Genomic DNA, 19,197 nt, shown 5'->3' on the forward strand with positions numbered 1-19,197 from the left:
TTTACTTCTGATCATTTGGAAATGTACCTTGTAACCCATTGTGCAACAACACACAGTTGAACTGCAGGCACATCTTTTGTAAGTACTTTATTTCAAACTAAAAATGTTCATTAGTGGAAATATTCTTCAATCTTAGTTCGGCTAGTATTGTTTAAAATATATAGGACTGCTTTTCCCTACATGAAATAAATATATATAAAATAATACATTTCGTCTTAAGTTGCTTTTAGTATTTAAATTTGTATATTGTGTATAATTCATTTCAAGATTGGGCCGTGGTGACGGATGCGCATTTAGTGTAAAAGGTTCTAGATTTGAAACGGGAACACACCACACCACATGAGATATCTGACGTACAAATGCCGTATGCATTGCTTTTCTCGGGTCTTTCCTGTTTCTCTCTAGCCCATTCACATCTTCCTTCATTCGCGTCTGATTTTTATTATCCTGCAATCAGTCACGTCAGTGACGTATGGCTGTTTCAGCTGTTCAAGCATTTCACTTCATTCGGAGACTTGCATTAAGAGCCGGCGGGACTCAAGTGACCTTGACAAATCGAAGATAGAGTTTCTCCTTGCAGTTCAAAGTGTTTCCTTATTTTGGCAACAGATGGGGTTGTCGCTGAAATGCCGTCAAAGCAAATGCACCCGTCCTTTTCCTTCGTTTTCCCCTGCATGTGGTCAAAGTTGGACAGCGTAGGAGGGGGATGGTTACGGCTGTAAATGGGACAGAAGAGTGAAATTCTTTTCTTTTGGATAAAAGAGAAACAGAACTGAAGAAACAAATAAATAAGAGGGACCAACATGATATCAGCCGTCAGCTCCGTGTCAGAGAGCCACTCAAATATCTACAACGGTCACAAACATACCATAGAGAACTAAAGCACTTGTCGCCTGTCTCTTTCTCAAAGGATTCTACCTATGGTAAATAACAGAATAGTGCGGGAAGAATCTGATATAAAATGAAGAGCCATGCCAATATTAGAAAAAAAAACACACACACACACACGGGAGAGTCGATATTCTAATTTATTTAGGGCCTTCGTGGTTAGAAAAAAAAACTTGGAATTGAAAGGCAGAAAACCCAGACAAAGATTTGAAATGTATTGACAATGTGAATCATTTTTTTAGTGGAATCCATTTCCTTATTTTCTTTTCAAAATATGACCACCAGATTTACCCTCTCTCTCGCCTTCACATTCGAATGGTCCTGGGTTCGATATGAGTTGCTGACCATCATGAGTTTTTCCTATTATAACAGGAAAAAGCCGCAATGTTACATTCAGCCTTGGGGGCCGGCTTAGAAGGACAGGAGGGAGCACATGCCCTGCTTGATGTTGGTTTTTATTGGGGGAAATAGACCACTTCATTAACAATAGAATTAAAAGATGTGTCACTCATGTCCAAAATTATTGTCGTATGTCTATAAATATGTTATTGTATAAATAGGAATATAATTTGATAACGAATTCAACCGGTATTTCTTATAATGTTAGTATGCGTACAATCGGCAAAGACATGTATGTGGCAAATTTCATGTCAAAAGAGCAGTAAATAAGAACAATAAAACGAAAACAAAACTTTCGTGTCCATTTAGCAACATTTTATTTTACTCATTCTAATCTTCGTATTTATAATTACTGTATTTTCCTATGAAATTTACCACATATATTTCCCGATTGTACACATAGTATCAGTATTAAAAGTCTCCTGCAAAATCATTATTACATGATATTTTTACAAGAAGACAGTTATAGATATGCGACAATCATTTTGGACATGAGTGTACAAGGATGTAACAGGTGTTTGTTTCAAACATTAAATAAGTGTTCGTATAAATTGAACGTGTTTCCTGACGTCATAGAACTAAGAACTGTTGCAGAGCGATGTAAGTCCGGTGACAATACAATATTCCATTCTTACTTTCATACTTTGCAATATATCTATTTATTTTAAAAGCAAATTTTAATATGTTTTTATTTTCGACTTCCTTATCCTAAAATAAATACTAGCCTTTAACCAGCCCTGGTATCCCTGGTTGCATATCCCTTTAGGATTTGGGAAAGGTGTCCAACGAATTAAAAAAAATGATAAGACACCTTTTAAAGACATTCTTTTGTTAATAAATTCCCACTAAAAAGTTAAAAATAATTTTGTTTATGCAAGACTAAATAAAAAGAATGGAGCGCGTCATTTTAAGAATTTATAAAGTAATTGTAAGCCTATATGAGAGCGCATCCCTTTCTTTTTTAGTCACGCATAAACATTTTTTTTTAACTTTTAAGTGCGACTTGATTAATGAAAGAATGTCTTTAAAATGTTTATTATTATCTTTTTTTATTATTGTTAATGTTTGCGTCCTTGGCATAGGGTGTTTATTTTGGTAAGGTACCGTATGGTACGTTTCTATACTACTAGGGTATATTAAAATTTAGTTTCCTATGCGTTACTACATACATTAAAAAGCATTTTTTTTAAAGAATTACTACCGAATATTACTACCGCTCCGCTAATAAGAGGGAGACAGATTGAGGATACCAAACATCCCTACCATTGATTGAGAAATATTTAGGTGTCGACACTGATGAGCAACATCTACATATGAATTTGAATGTTTTATGGGCTTTAGACAATTGATTCAGACCGGGAAACATGGGGGGCAGAATGTTGGAAGCAAGTAGTCCAGTTCCTAGTTTGAATGCCTGGAATGAGTAAGGACTCTTCCCCCCTTGGTAAAACCTGCCGGAATTGGAAGCAATATCAAAGAAACACTGCTTCGAAAAAAGAGGGAGCAAACATGCATTAATAGTCAGAGTCGGATTTAGGTTTAGTGGGGCCCCAAGCTGTTGAAGGTAATGGGATCCTTTATGTGTCCAGATGAACATAGGCACCCTACATATAGCAATGAAGAAACTAGAGATAATTTAGGAAGCAGACTGGTAGAAGGAGCCCTATTAATTACACGAACGTAGGCTACACAGCAGGAAGCACTGTTGCTACGTATATATAAATTTTATTTTATTTTTTTTTAATTTTCTTATATTTTAGAAATCCAGTTTTTCTTTAGATTTTGGGGCCCCCAAGAGAGCGGGGCCCTATGCTATAGCTTGTTTAGCTTACGCGTAACTCTGGCACTGTAAATAGTATACATATACAGGCGCGGATCCAAGGGTGGCTATAGAGGCTATAGCTCCCCCCCTTGACGCTCAGGTATACACTGGATAAAATGGGCTTCAATCCTGTTTACTCTGGATAAAGAGGCAAACTATGGTTTAGCACTTCCTTGATCATATCCTGGATCCGCCACTATATATATATATATATATATGTGTGTGTGTGTGTGTGTACATGTATGTATGTATATAAATGTGTGTGTCTAGTATGTTGTACGATGGAAGCTTATGAAAGAGCTTTATACCCTATTATTCTTGATTTTTTGACAGGTAAACAAAGAATAATTTCGGAAATATTTCGGGAATTAATCTATCCTAAAGATTATAATAATGTGTCTTATTTTTTCTCTTGCATGTATATTCTTAGTCCTGCAGGAAGTTTTCATTTCTTTCTTGGAATAGATAAACGAAGACTGGTTCGGCTTCTCCTTCACAAATTTTTGTCGAAAGGTTGACTTTATCGCTACAAACACAAATTACTTCTTCTCACAGAAACCATCTACAAACACACTGTACTGCTGAAACAGAAACCATCAACCAAAGAGGTCATAATTTTTGCCATTTTTCGTGTTTGAAGTTCCCGTTCCTCACATTGATTTCCTTCCTCCCGCCCCTGTTAAGAAGTTCAAAGAAGATTTTCAAAAGGACTGGCTCCCGCTGAGAAGGAAAGTGGGATGAGGAATGACTATAGTGCCATCTAGCAGTTATACGGCCAAGTATACGGCCATGAAAAAAATCTGATTTCTGATTTCTGTAGATTCAATTATGAAGGATATAATTTCTCATCGATTGTGAAATGGATGTCTTTGGAAACAGCGAAAAAATAGTACAGTAGCGCACAAATACAAAGATTGTACTCCATTCTAAAAAAAAGTCCGTAGTTTTTAGCTCTTTTCCTTACTGTAAAAAAACAGAAGACTTTTCCGTCTGATTTTGATCATTTTCTTATGGGAATTTGGATTATAATTATCTGTATTTATAAGAAGAAAATATCACGCACAGCGTTCAAATTGCACCTTTAAAATGAGATGCATCATATTTAGTGCGCTACTGAGACATTTTTGCGAAAGAACGAAATGAAACCGTGATTTGCCTAAAAAGTGGTTGAGATCCCATGTTAAATTGAACACCAATATTCCGGCCGCTGTGGCGTACTCCTTCTCCCTCTTAAGCAGGATAAAGTGTAGTAGATTTTCCTTTTTATTTTTATAATTCATTTAAATATTGCATAGTCATACGCGTGTTGATATTACGTTTTCATAAATATGTGACATATGTAATATTACATATGTTTTTTATAATATTACATATTTCTGACATTTTTAAGCGATTTTTGTTACATATTTATGTACATATTTAGGGGGTTGATATTACATAAAAATCCGGACTCTTGTGATATCATATGTTGTCGGAGAAATCTTTACCATGAGAAGACCTTATGTAAAGTAAATAAAGTTTGATAAGTACTAATTTACATTAGTAACCTTTATTGTTGGGTGTAATATGTAAAAAATGACAATGTTGTAATAGGATGAGACTTGAATACATAGACCAGAAGTAAGTTTGCTAAATATCGCGTAGAGAGGTCCTTGTTGTGACGAGAAATTATGTTATCTAAAAATCTTGTAATAACAGTAATGTGTAGATATACACATATGGAAGCAAATTTCAATTGTCGTTACAAACAGTTAACACTTATTTCGTGTTGATTATGTAATCTAAAATATGGTGCTTGAATAAAAAGGTTTATCCTACAAGTCGTAAGACGGGATTACTTTGCACAAGATTTAAGGAATTTTAAAGAAAATCGCATGTAACTTACAAACGTAATGATTTAGAAAACTATATTTTAAACATATAATAACTAGATATATAAGGAAAGCATGCGTGCAAAGATCATTAGTAAACATTCAGTATGACCATAATTATTGAAATATAAACTTTGGTGCAAAGCTACCTCATAAGTAGAGATACTTTGCACAACATACAAAAAAGTATGTTCAATATACGAATATAATCTTTCTGTGCAATATTTTTCCTCCAGTACATTTCACTTCTTACACAAAACTGCATGCAGTCTAAAAATATTTATATTAGAATTATGGTAACAGTATCAGTACTTAGTATGAATTATCGATATTTGTAAAGAAAATTATGTATTTTCTGGTACCGGCACAGGAACCACATTCTGATAGTTTACCACAGAAATGCCAACTCAGGAACAGACAAAAAAAAAAAAAATCCCCGTGAACTGATTTGCCTTGGTTGCTCTTTACGTCCAAGAATATCATCCCAAATGTAATCAGTTGAACATTTACAGGGTTTGGTGCTTTCAGGCTGAAGCCCACCTAAATTGCATGATTTTTTAAAACCTAATGTTAGTCACTCCTATGCATAGAAGCTTCAAGCCGCCACCCAAAATAGTCCAGTGATTTCTAAAACAAAACTAAGCTTTTTTGATTTAAGCCCCTACCAAATATTCTCTGGGTCCGCCACTGTTTGTAATGTATTTTCCAACAAGAAATCCATTCCGGCATCTACCTAAATAGGAAATTTATCCAAAATTGAAAGGAGGAGGTACCATCAGTAGTAATTTACTATCTAAGGGGCTATTTTCGACCGATGCAAATAACCCCGATTAGAGGCTGAAACCGCCTTCTCCCAGTTTTACTTTTTTATGACTTTAAAACTTTTCAGAGTTCAATTTCTACTGTTGCTTCAAAGTGCTATTAGGTATATACACAGTAGTATTCTACGAAAGTGACTTAATTCTGACGGAAATTCCTACAGGTGATATCTTTCAAATTTTGTCGGCCTTTAGAGTGACTGCTTTCCATACATCTACAACAACAAACCCTCCGGGTAATTAGAAGTGATGTTAACCACCAACATATAGCCAAAATACAGTTAGATGTTCTATCTTACGGTGGCAGTCGAAACTTCCTCTTTGCAGTTCATGATTTTACCGACAGAGGACTGTGCAACTCTTTTTCATATTTTGTGCGAAGTTACCCCTGATGGCACAACACAAAAGTCAAAGGTAGTGAGTGGACGTGTTTTTCTCTTGCTCCTGAGTGCAGTGAACCGTGATGGGTGTTGAGCTTGGAATTTATAGGGCCAGAATAGGCTTATTCAGAGTTGCTGTGAAAGAATCATCATGTTCTGTGTTAGTGAATACACCAGGCTATACGAAAGTGTTTTTTGCCTACGGATTAATAATATTTACTTTGTTAATCATCGGGGGTGTAGAGCAGCATCCTGGGCCTCCTAGCACTCAACGTAATGACATTGCTGAAATTAAAGATATATTATCTTCTCTTCGCGCGTCCAATGAAAAAGTAGTGGTTGAAGTGGCATCCCTTTGTGCATCTAATGAACGCTTAACAACTGAAATCAAAACATTAAGGGAAACAGTAACAAAACTGGTTGACAGAGTAGATACCATCGAAACGAAACTATTGGAAGTGACAGGTGAAGTAAGTGAACTACATCGTTATACTACGTTTTTAGAACAAAAAATTGACGATCTCGAGAACAGGTCACGAAGACAAAATTTAGTGTTTTATGGGGTGAAGGAGGAAGGGAATGAAGACTGGGCAACTACAGAGAAAAAAGTGTGTGATTTGCTAAACGACCGATTGCAAATGGAAACTGATGACCAACTTATACAGAGGGCTCACCGCGTTGGAAGAAAGTGTCAGGGCAGAACAAGACCCATAGTATGTAAATTTTTAAGTGATAAGAAAAAGGAACACGTATTAAAAAATAGAAATAAACTTCGGGGTACAAACATTTATGTGGACCAAGATTACTCTATTCGCTTTTTCACGAAGCTTTGCAGCCCTTGTAAACAATGCAGACGACAGTGTGTAAATGTTGCCAACTAACAGACTAAAAAGTTTATAGAAAACCTCGAGCTAACAAATTAAGAAACAAACCGAAGAGCGGGAGATTGAAAATGAAATGGCATGGACTTCTGATAGATTAGACTACCAAGATGCATTTTCTCTCTCCTGAATCTTTGAAGTAGCATATAAATATAGACACAGAACACTAGGAAGCATGGCTGCCCGCAGCGGGGAAGGGGGAAAGGGGATGTTGCCTCCCTGGGTTTTAAAAGGTTTTTGGAAGTGCATGTCAAGACATACTAATTTGCTTACTTAAATGTTGTAACACTTAATATATTCATATTAAATACTATAGTATCTGGTATTATATATTATTTACTGTAGTTAAAAAACATACGCGCGTAAATAACTGTTGTTTTACTTGATGTATTATGTGCCCTCGTGTATCAAAATATTGTGTATTCGCGACTGAGTTTGTGTGTCGGTCTTTTGTCCTCCCCTGGAATCGGTATTTTACCCCCTTGAAAAAGTCCTGCGGATGTCCATACCTGGAAGCCGGGCTGAACAATCTCTTAAATTTTCCCTGTAACTGCAAATCATGGCTAATCATGGTTGACCATAAATCCTCGTCCTTTGATATCAGGGAGTTCGCATTAATGGTTCAAAATATTCAATCTATCGCTACTAAATTTTATTTAGCCTGCCCATAACGTCAAGGGATAACATGGAAAATTAGAATCAGAGCTATTGGATCTTACTATGTTCTCTAGTCTGTTGTCTTACTATGTTTATTTGCAGATCTACTAAAACACGCTCTTTACTCCTGTCCATTTCAAGACTGTTTCGGATCACTACGTGACTCTCAAGTAGAGGCAAGAGAACATGTGGATCAAATAATTATTCATTAAAAAAAAAGAAAAAAAGCGAAAGAGTTTATTTATTGAATATATTACAATTTTAGTATCCCTTGAAGATTTTTTCAGATATTTTGTTACTCCTGAGAACGGACAACCATTCTTGCGACTCTTGAATGTTCATTTAACCCTTAACGTACCAAGCCTAACTCGTAAACGTTGTTTACCAAGCTGGGGTCTTCTGGCGACCCCAAGTATTATTTTAATTTCTCAACATAGGCTAGTATTGCAACTCAAATTATTATTATTATTATTATTATTATTATTATTATTATTATTATTATTATTATTATTATTATTATTATTATTACTATTATTATTATTATTATTGATGTCTAAAAGCTTACCTAAGTTAAATGAGCATTGTTGACATCAAATATTGTTTACTTTAACCAGGGGTAAAAGTGTGGAGGAACGCGGGAGAACGCCATCCCCGATCTCGAAAAAATATGTACGGCGTCCCCCAATTCCTAAAAAATTAAAATGGGCAAGGATAGGCGGGGGGACGGCGTGACGTCATGCCGCTTGCTACCATCCCCCTACCTTTTCAGATCCACTTTTACCCCTAATTATAACATACAGAATTAACATCAGACGTTACGCTACTTCGAATCGGTGAAATAGCTTTTATCTTTCTTTCTTACTTATCTTTAAAATAATAGGCCTACAACCTTTTATATCCAATTATCCGAAGTATAATGCATTTAATATATTAAATAGAAATTTAGTACAAGGGCTCAGTTTTTCTTTTGGGTAACATAATGGACATTTGCAGCCCAGTTCTCTGAAACTGACTAAACAGTCTGACTACGATTTAAAAAAAAAAGAAAAACGAAATATAACCAGAAGTGAGCAACACTGACAATGAGCCAAATGACCATTATTCTTCCATAAGAAAATAGTCCCCAAGAAATTTCACTTGTTCAACCTAGGTAGCAATTATTGTATTTTTAAATCACACTAAGAACATTTTAGTTTCAATTAAAAGCACACCTCTACATGTGGATTGATATCTTACACAAAAATATTAAATTTAACAAGAAAACAGCCACAACCACTGACAAATACGCAGAGCGCGCGCTATAGTTGATGATGGTCATGCAGGCAGGAAGGTTACCAGTGAAGGATTACATGCACGTGCAGAAGCAGAAATATTGCGGGAAACAGACGAAGCATTTTCTCCTGCACCAATCACTGAATACTCGTGCGCGGAGTGATACAAATTGAGTTACGCGGTTTGTTTTTGAAGAGTGCAAAGGTACGTGAAAAAGCGAGTAGTTCTGTAAGACAGGAACGTAAACAGCTACAATATTATTTAATGAAAGCGCGCAAAGAAGGAAAATATGCAAATATCAATTTCCGATATTTGTATATTGAAGGGAAAAGATTCACGCTTGCCGAACTGCAGAACAGTGAAGACAGGTATTTCCAAGAAACTGACCATGCCGAGGGAATTTACAATCAGCCACCTGAATCGCCTAAAGCACCTGTCAATCAAGAACAAGAAAAACCTCGACAGCATCTGCGACAAGAAAACCAAGCATCCGCTCCCTCCCCCAACCCACAATCTGGACATTCCAAGGCAGGCAGAAAGATATCAGCATGAGGGGGGTGCACCAAGGACACTTCCGTAAGTACAAAAACATTCGAAGTGAGAGGTGAAAGTGACAATATAGTTGAGGGGAAAGATGGCTATTTTAATATATATATTCAAAACGTAAGGGGAACTCGTACCAAATTAAGAACGCTGACCGAAAATGTATTAAGTAACAATTATCAGGCAATTGCATTAACTGAATCTTGGCTTACTAACAGTCATAATGACTCTGAACTCTTTGATTCGCGGTATGTCGTGGTAAGAGCAGACAGAAATATTGTTACTTCTGGTAAGAAATTGGGTGGTGGTGTTGTATTAGCTGTAAATAAAAAATATCGTGTGCAGAAAATTCCTTCCCCAAACATTCCTGGTGTTGATTGTATTACAGTAAAAGTTTTTGTAGATACGGTTAATTGTATATATATTGGTCTTGTATATATTGCACCTGGGTCAAATCAATCAATATATAGAGAATATTTTGAATACATATTTAGTGTACTGCAACCAAAGAGTAACATTCTTCTGACAGGCGACTATAATCTCTCACAGGTCACGGGAACTGATTTCAATTTTTTAACATCTACTGGAACCTGTCAAGAATTATTTCACTTAATGAATTTTTATAATTTACAAACCTACAATAATATTAAAAACTCGTATGGCAAAACGCTTGACCTAATACTATCGAATCTTACCAGCGTAGAGGTCATACATGAACACCCTCCCCTTTTACCGGAGGATGTTCATCACCCAGCCCTCCTAGCTGAATATAAATGTATTAATTCTAGAAATGTTAAGTGTACAAACAAAAGCGAAGTAAGAGACTATAATTTTTTTAAAGCTGACTTTGATAAACTGTATCGCGAAATATCACTAACAAATTGGGAACCTATCACAGATAGTTTGACTGTAGATGACTCTGTGGATTTTTTCTATAATATACTCTATTCTATTTTTGACCGATGCATCCCGAGAAAAAGAGCTAAATTCAATTACCCTACTTGGTTTTCAAGTGACATAATTAGGTTAATTAAGAGCAAATCATATCACCATAAGAAATGGAAGCAGGGTTCTCGGGACGCACTTTATCACTATAATAAATTTAAAGAATTGAGAGCTCTTTCTAAAAAAGAAATTTCTAATGCATACAATATATATTTAAACAACTGTGAGGCCAATATTATAAATAATCCTAAGACTTTCTGGGCGTATGTTAAGAATAAAAAGAGTAATTCGGGGAGTAATATATTTCATTATGATGGTCAAACTTTGAGTGACGATGCTGATATTGCAAACGCGTTTATGACAAATTTTCAAGTGACACACAATAAATCGAGCTACAATCTTATTCCTATGGAGCAACACAATAATTCGGAAATCCTGGACAAATTAAACATTAACTTTATAGATATTGAAGATGTGGAGAATGCTATTAAAAAACTTAAACCACGGTCATCTTGTGGACCAGACAAAATACCACCATATATCATTAAAGGCTGCTCAGAAATACTGAAACATCCCCTGCAAGTTATTTTTAACAAGTCAATAGCTTCTTCTACATTTCCTACGAAATGGAAGATTGGTGACGTCTGTCCCATTCCCAAAACAGGCTGCCCTACAGACCAAATAAAAAATTATCGACCGGTAACCCTACTATCTGCCCCATCTAAGATATTTGAAATTATTATATACGAAAAAATTTATTCACATGTACGGTCAGTAATATCTCCCTTTCAACATGGTTTCATGCCAAAGAGGTCAACTGTAACTAATCTCTCAGAACTTACGCATTTTATAGCTAATCAAGTTGATAAAAAGGAACAAGTAGATGTAATTTATACAGATTTCTCCAAGGCGTTCGATGTAATTAATCACGATATACTTCTAAGCAAACTTGTGACATTCAATTTTTCACAAAATCTTCAACAACTTATAGCATCCTATCTTTACCAACGGAAACATCGCGTTCGATACAAGAATATTTTAACTAAGGAATATGTCGTAGACTCTGGTGTGCCTCAGGGATCGAACTTAGGACCTCTGTTATTTATACTATTTGTTAACGATTTACCACCTGTAATAACATCTTCCCACAAACTTTTGTTTGCTGACGATCTAAAAATCTATCGCAGTATCTCCACGGAATTAGACGCAATTTCTTTGCAAAATGACATTAATGCTATTTCCCAATGGTGTGAATCAAATAAGTTGCTACTAAATATTAGAAAATGTAAAGTAGTGTCATACACCAGGAAAATAAACTATGTACGCAATGCGTATACTATTAATCAAACGCCAATTGAGAGAGTGGATTATGTTACTGATCTTGGAGTCACTCTGCAGTCAAACCTATCATTCGATATTCATGTCAACAGAGTAATTGGTGAGGCCTTTAGGAATCTTGGCTTTGTGATGAGATTAGGAGGTGATTTTTCTAATACTAATGCTCTCAAAACATTATACACTGCCTATGTGCGGTCTAAGGTGGAATATGCAGCGATAATATGGGGTTCTAATAGTAAGAAATATATAAATAAAATCGAAAACATTCAAAATAAATTTGTGCGCTTTTTGACATATAAAGAAACAGGTATATATCCCAAATTTGAGAACTACGAAGGTCTTCGAAACAAATATTTATTACAATCTCTTGAAAGCAGAAGAAGTCATTTCATATTATCTTTCTTGCATAAAATAATTCATGGTGCAATAGATTCAGAATATTTGTTATCAGAAATCAAAATTCGCGTCCCACATAGAGCAACGAGACCCCATAATGACATATTCCATCTTTCAGCGCAAAGGACTAATGCATTAGATGTATCGCCTATCAGAAAAATGTGTATATTGTATAATAAGACGTCACAAGAACACCCAGATATAGATGTTTTTAGTTACAAACAAAATTTTCACTCTACATAAATTTGTTGTATCCTGTATATCGTGCTATTTGTATTTTAACGTATATTTTACTTTCATATTATTATTTTATTGTATGTGTATTTTAGAGTGTATTATAATTGAATTGTGTCATATTAGTATGTTATTATATATGTATTTTAAAGTGTATTAAATACACTTTACAATAAGGGAAAACTGTAATTAGGCATTTGCCTGTTGTTTTTCCGAAATAAATAAATAAATAAATAAATGGGCAAAGTAACCCCGTCTTACGGTAACTCAGAATTTTTCGAAGACTAAGAGTAAGTTTAACTTGTTACACAAATTGTTGTGAACAATTCACATAATGTTTTTCATTCATAGCCACCTAAATTTAATTTATTCACAGAAAGTAAGCAGACGTAAAGTCAGCTTCATATTTCCATTGTATTTTTTAGCTTAATTGGCAAGAAAAGAACTTGACTGACCTTGAGATCAGCATTTCATCAGCAAAAATAAAGGAGATTCGTGTTTCATTTCTTTCCACTCATATGTCATACTTATTTGTCATTTTATAAACAAGGTTAATACTGAATTATGAATATTCAAGTTTTATTATTACAATATTACAAGAAATCATTTAAGTTCAGATACTTTTCATGAAGTTATTCCGGTAGTAAACACAAGACACACCTATTAAACTTTTCGTTTTAGTAGCTCCCAATTATATTTTGAAGCAGAGTTATAAATACCGCATCTTCTATTGATATTCTTGTGTACCTCTCACATAGCTGGCTAAATAATATGTCAATTGAGGAGTTTGATGTAATAAGGGCGTAAGCAAATTTACACCCATTTTGCATCAAACGCATTTTTGGCTTTTGCCATGCTTGTTTTGCTCCCTGGTAACATTTGAATTCAATATCGGAATGAAATGCTGCATATTACATTGTTCACGTAAGAAAAAAAAACTACTTAAATTTTCAACATCCTTTTTCTCCAATTGCATGTTTCAGAGACTTACGGCCTTATTCCATCAAACTCCTCAATTGTGAACGTTATATTGTATGTGACTCAAATATACAGTACTCTATATATATATATATATATATATATATATATATATATATATATATATATATATATATATATATATATATGTAAGAACTTGTCTGTATGTGTGTGTGTGTGTGTATGATCAGGTTTTTGCATAGAAAGAACTCACATAGTGCCACCAAATTTTGTACACATACATGGGCGCCCGAAGAAAATTTTCTAGGGGACCCATCTCCCTGTTTGCTAATTACGTTTGGTATTTTTTTTATTTGTATTAAATCTTAAGAAAATTAGAAATTAATTAGAAAATCTTAAGAAATTTGTTTTCGTGAGCCAGAGGGCGGGCTCCAGCCTGACCCCCTTTCAGGCGTCCATATACACAGATAAATCTTTACCAGAGGGCCAGTCCATGCAAAGTGATCGAGAAAAAAAAATTGCCGCTCGACCTTTTCAAAAAACCTAACGTTTTCATGAATGTTTGTCCTATATCCGGGTACTTCAAAACCACAATTAATTATTTTTTACAACATCCCATGGCGACGCAACGGTTGCCACCATTTTGCATTTTTTCGATTTTAGGCGTTTACGTTGTTTTGAATATCTCAAGATGTATTTGTTCTAACAAATTGAAAATTGCTGGACGTCTCCAACTCGTGCAGAGCTAAAACTTTGATCTGTTAACATTTTTGCCTAAAACCATTTGAAGGGGATGAAATCAGGGCTTACAGTGGCAACATTTTTGGACATTAAACACATGTTTGGGAAGAGGACACAACTGATGTAGAGGTCTGAATTTGTGAGTGCATGTTGTCCGGGATCATAAGTTAATACACAAAAATTTACAGACCTGTAGCTGCTCACAAAGGCTTGAAAAAATCGTAAATTTGGAGAATTTTGCCAATTTAGCATATTTCACTGTCCAATATCTCCAATGGGCCTGGATAAAAAAAAAATCTGAAATTTTGGGAATAGTTAGTCCTTTAGTATACTGTAACACACAACAATGCGTGTTTTGTGTTTTTGAGCAGAAGGGGGCCAAAGTATTAAGTAATGACGTCATACTCTGGAAGGTGTTTTGTTCATAAAATCTTTTTTGGACATTGAAAACATGCTTGGGAAGAGTAAACAACTTACGTAGAGGTCTGAATTTGTGAGTGCATGTAGTCCGGGATCATAGGTTACCATACAAAAATTTACCGGCCTGTAGCTGCTCACAAAGGCTTGAAAAAATCGTAAATTTGGAGAATTTTGCCAATTTAGCAAATTTCACTGTCCAATGTCTGCAATGGGTCTTTATAGAAAAATCTGAAATTTTGGGAATATCTCAGAAGTATACAACGCGCTTTGTTGTGTGTTATGGTATACTAAAGGACTAACCATTCCCAAAATTTCAGATTTTTCTATAAAGGCCCGTTTGAGATATTGGACAGTGAAATATGCTAAACTGGCATAATTCCCCAACTTTACGATTTTTCAGACCTTTGGGAGCAGCTACAGGTCTGTAAATTTTTGTGTATTAACTTATGACCCAGGACTACATGCACACACAGATTCAGACCTCTACATCAGTTGTTTCCTCTTCCCAAGCACATCTTCAATGTCCAGAAATGTTGCTACTGCAGACCCTGATTTCAGCTCCTTCAAGTGGTTCTAGGCAAAAATGTTAAGAGATCAAAGTTTTAGCTCTGCCCGAGTTGGAGACGGCCAGCAATTTTCAACTTGTTAGGACAAATGCATGCTGAGACATTCAAAACAACGTAAACGCCTAAAATCGAAAAAGCGCAAAATGGCGCCAGCCCCTGTGTCGCCATGGGATGTTGAAAAAATAATTAATTGTGGTTTTGAAGTACTCTGATATAGGATAAACATTCATGAAAAAAAAATAGATTTTTTGGAGATGGTCGAGCGGCACGTGCTTGATCACTTAGAATGGATTGACTCCAGATCTAATCCTGTACGAAGGCGTTTTCCTAATTTTAAGGTCGGAATTTTTGTTGGAAGTTCAAAATTTATCCAAAAGTTATAAATAATATAGTACTGTCAACTAGCGACCCAATCATTTTTTGCTGTGATCCAAGTTGTATACCTTTCAGATCTTTGAATTATTTTGCATTAACCTTATTCTTTCTGTGCAAAGAACATGCATGTCTAGAATCGGTCGAAATTGCTCGTCGTCATATATTTCACGTATTTCTTTATTTTTAAACATTTTGTATAAATATTATTCTTTCCATTCCGGGCGTACTTCTGCTAGTTTGTTATAAAATATTTTACATATATATTGTCCTGCATTTTTAAACTTCATACACAGTTAGCAACAAAAGTTTTGGTTGGCTGTAGTGAAGCGTACACAGTTTAAGGTGGGAGGTGGATGCTGTCCCACCAGGTATCGAATCCAGAGCCCCGTGCACCAAAAATAAATATTGTTCAGCTATTAGTTGTTGGATTTTAGTCTCACCTTCGTCACCGTGATTATATAAGACGTGAATCTACAGCTTAACGTGAGTTCTAAACCACATGAGCTCCGCCGGGAATCGAACTCGAATACGCATATACTACTGTATAACCATGAGGGAACTCTTGATCAGTTATGGTAATTATATTGTTACAACAGCTCTTTCATTAATCCAAATTTTTAAGGAGTCTTTCTTGGTTCTTGTATGTATTGCTGTATAAAACTGCAAGATAGTATTAATCGTGTGAAGTTCCCCTAAAGGAAGATGCCTGAGAAATGTTTTCAGGAAAGGGACAAAGGCATTGGTATTTATTGCAAGCAACTAATTAATAGTAAAGCGATTAGAACTTCATCACTATGTATCCATATAAGAACTAAGAAATGCAATGTTAAAAATACAATTTATTCAGTAATTACTACATTATTTTGTGTTTATTTTTTTCCCCTGTAGCATTACCATCTTCACAAGGAACTTAAATTTATTACTAGATAAAATGATGTATTCCTGTTATTGAAGCACTAGAAGGTTTTCAAGTCAGAACTGGAAAATAATTTCACAATGAAAAACCAGAAGCTTCAAATTATCGTGACATGACCTACGGGACAATGGAGAAGCACGTATGTATTCTAAACCTGAGATGTGATAAACTTATTCAGTATCTACTTAAAAGAAAAAGAAAACTATTAATTTCGGTTTTCTAGAACCATATGACAAAACCAAGTGGATTTTCTGTGTGTAAGAGGGAGATGGCGTGTGCTTATAATAAAATATCTCACTTCACCATCATTGATGAATGTTCAATTACATATAACATTTGAGAAAAAGTGCAAAAACATTTGTTGTTGTAAAAACTTCATTCCTTCAATAAATTCTAATAAATAGTAAACGTTTATGGTCTTTCATTTATTGTATAAATTACATGAAGAAGCTGATTTTACATGCTACCTGTCTGTATTTCATTATATACTGTATTATTGAGAAAGTAAACAAAGTATGTTTTGTAAGAACATATGAAACTGATTCGTTTTCATTTTGTTGCAACGATACGCTAAAACAGTGGCTCCCAACCTGTGTGTCGCAATACACTGGTGTGTCCTGCAGCCTCAGAAAATGTGTTACAAATTTTTAGAGTTTAAAAACCATGACGGATTTAATAATTAGTTAAATCAATTTTTGAGACAGACTGTACCAGTCAACGCCTTCAGTGATAGAAACAATGCTCAGTATTACATACAGTCAGTACTTTGTATAAATTTACAGGCTTACATTGTTATAATTTATATTATTATTAACAAAAATCAAGCAAGTGTGTCGCGATTTCGTGGGTGTTCAGTAAAATGTGTCGTCTGTAAAAAAAGATTAGGAACCATTGCGCTAGAGTATCGTTACTGAAATGCGTAATATTTCCACTTTTTTTCAATTCCCTTTTTTTAACTATACACATCAAGGAACTTCAAGTCACATGGATTGAATCTATCACTGGCGCAAATACTGGTGGGTGAAGGGGGCATGTCACCCCAATCTTGGAAGTGGGGGACTGCCCCCCCAATAATCCCATTTGAAATGTGATTTTCATCTACTTTGTGGATGCCTAAGTAGAAACATGCCAATTATAAATATGCATATGTTAAGATTTCAGAATGTGTTCACGGCACTGATTTGTAACACTGATATGTACCACTACTTCATCTACACCGCCTGATATATAACATACAACAGGTTCAAGCCAGAAATCACATTCATCTACCGTAATATGAGTCTCATACTCCCCCCTTCCCCGTCCCCGAATGTTGAAGACAACTCTGCTTCCGTGATCCTCCACAGCATTGTTTTTCAACTTCATAAATATTTTGAACATCGCTTAAAAAATATATTATGGGGACGATCCTACCCGTCCCCTTCAATATTGAAGACAAATTTGCGCCCCTGGAATCTATTTAGTCTTCTAATGAAAACTGTCGTTTATTAGTCTTTCTCATTCTGGTAGAAAGTACATAAATTGTAATATCTAAATATCTAAATTGACCTAAATTGAATCACCTAAATTGACATTTTGACTGTAATTGACGCGAGGGCGAGGGGGCGCGAGGGCGAGGACAAGTTTAGACCGCGAGGGCGAGGGTGCACGAGGGCGAGGAGAAGCTTCGATGGCGAGGGTGAGGGTGCGCGAGGGCGAGAACTAGTTTTGGCCGCGAAGGCGAGGGTGCGCGAGGGCGAGGACAAGCTTCTATGGCGAGGGTGAGGGTGCGCGAGGGCGAGGAAAAGCTTCGACGAAGAGGGTGAGGGTGCGCGAGGGCGAGGACAAGTTTCGGCCGCGAGGGCGAGGAAAAGCTTCGATGGTGAGGGTGAAGGTGCGCGAGGGCGAGGACAAGTTTCGACGAAGAGGGCGAGGACAAGTTTCGGCAGCGAGGGCGAGGACAAGCTTCGATGGCGAGGGTGAGGGTGCGCGAGGGCGAGGAAAAGCTTCGACGAAGAGGGCGAGGGTGCTATTCATTATTATATTATAGACGTATTATTTTGGTCTCCTTCGGGGGGAAGCTCTCAGAGCTTCGGGGGGCAGTACCCCCAAAAAAACATGTCTGGAAGAAACACTCTTCACAACTTATTCTGTAATTGCACAAAAATCGACAGTTCCTGAAACGTCTTTTCTTCTTTCTAATAGTAAGGAATATTTGATTTGATTTGTTTAAATATCCCTTCAGCAGTGAGACTATATGAGACGTGAACAACTACCGATTAACGTAGAATACGAACCACATGAGCTCCCGCCAGGAATCGAACCCGGGTCTCCCACGTCAAAGTTGCGGCATTGTTTTGCAGTGTAATATACGAGTTCAGGGATGTAAGTAGTAGTCCCCCCGTTATGCGCGAATGACTCATCCTCACTCTCTTTTATGACCGGGATTTTTGAAATTCGTTCCCTTTTACGGCTAAGATGAGTGCTTTTGTACCTCGATTCTGATTGGCTGAGAGAGGTCACGTGACTTTAGGCCCCGCCCACGCGGGAAACTCAAATTTTCCAGGTCACGTGGTATGACGTCATGAGTCACCCGCGGGGAAATCCCTCACCCGGGATTTTTGAAATTTGTTCCCTTTTACGGGTAAGATGTGTGTTTTGATTGGTTGATAGCTGTCACGTGATTTTAGACCCTACGATATTTGAAATTCGTTCCCTTTTACGGGTAAGATGAGTGCTTTGGTACCACGCTGATGATTGGCTGACAGAGGTCACGTGATCTTAGGCTCTGGGATTTAAAAAAAAATTCGTTCCCTT

At 36.1% G+C, this 19,197-nt stretch overlaps 1 protein-coding gene across 2 annotated transcripts in view; it reads left to right on the forward strand.

Annotated features, from left to right (window-relative positions):
- The window catches only part of LOC145688234 (ankyrin repeat domain-containing protein 16-like), a 324,431-nt gene extending 307,605 nt beyond the window's left edge, over positions 1-16,826 (forward strand). For both annotated transcript variants that reach the window (XM_081762148.1, XM_081762149.1), the window contains exon 6: positions 16,374-16,826. In XM_081762148.1, coding sequence (XP_081618274.1) covers positions 16,374-16,399 — 26 coding nt within the window. In that variant the 3' untranslated portion in view covers positions 16,400-16,826. The remainder of the gene's footprint in view (positions 1-16,373) is intronic.
- The last annotated feature ends 2,371 nt before the right edge of the window (positions 16,827-19,197 follow it).

This window comes from Thermobia domestica, chromosome 6 (genome assembly GCF_964235325.1).
Source record: "Thermobia domestica chromosome 6, izTheDome1.hap1.1, whole genome shotgun sequence".
Classification (NCBI taxonomy): Eukaryota; Metazoa; Arthropoda; class Insecta; order Zygentoma; family Lepismatidae; genus Thermobia; species Thermobia domestica.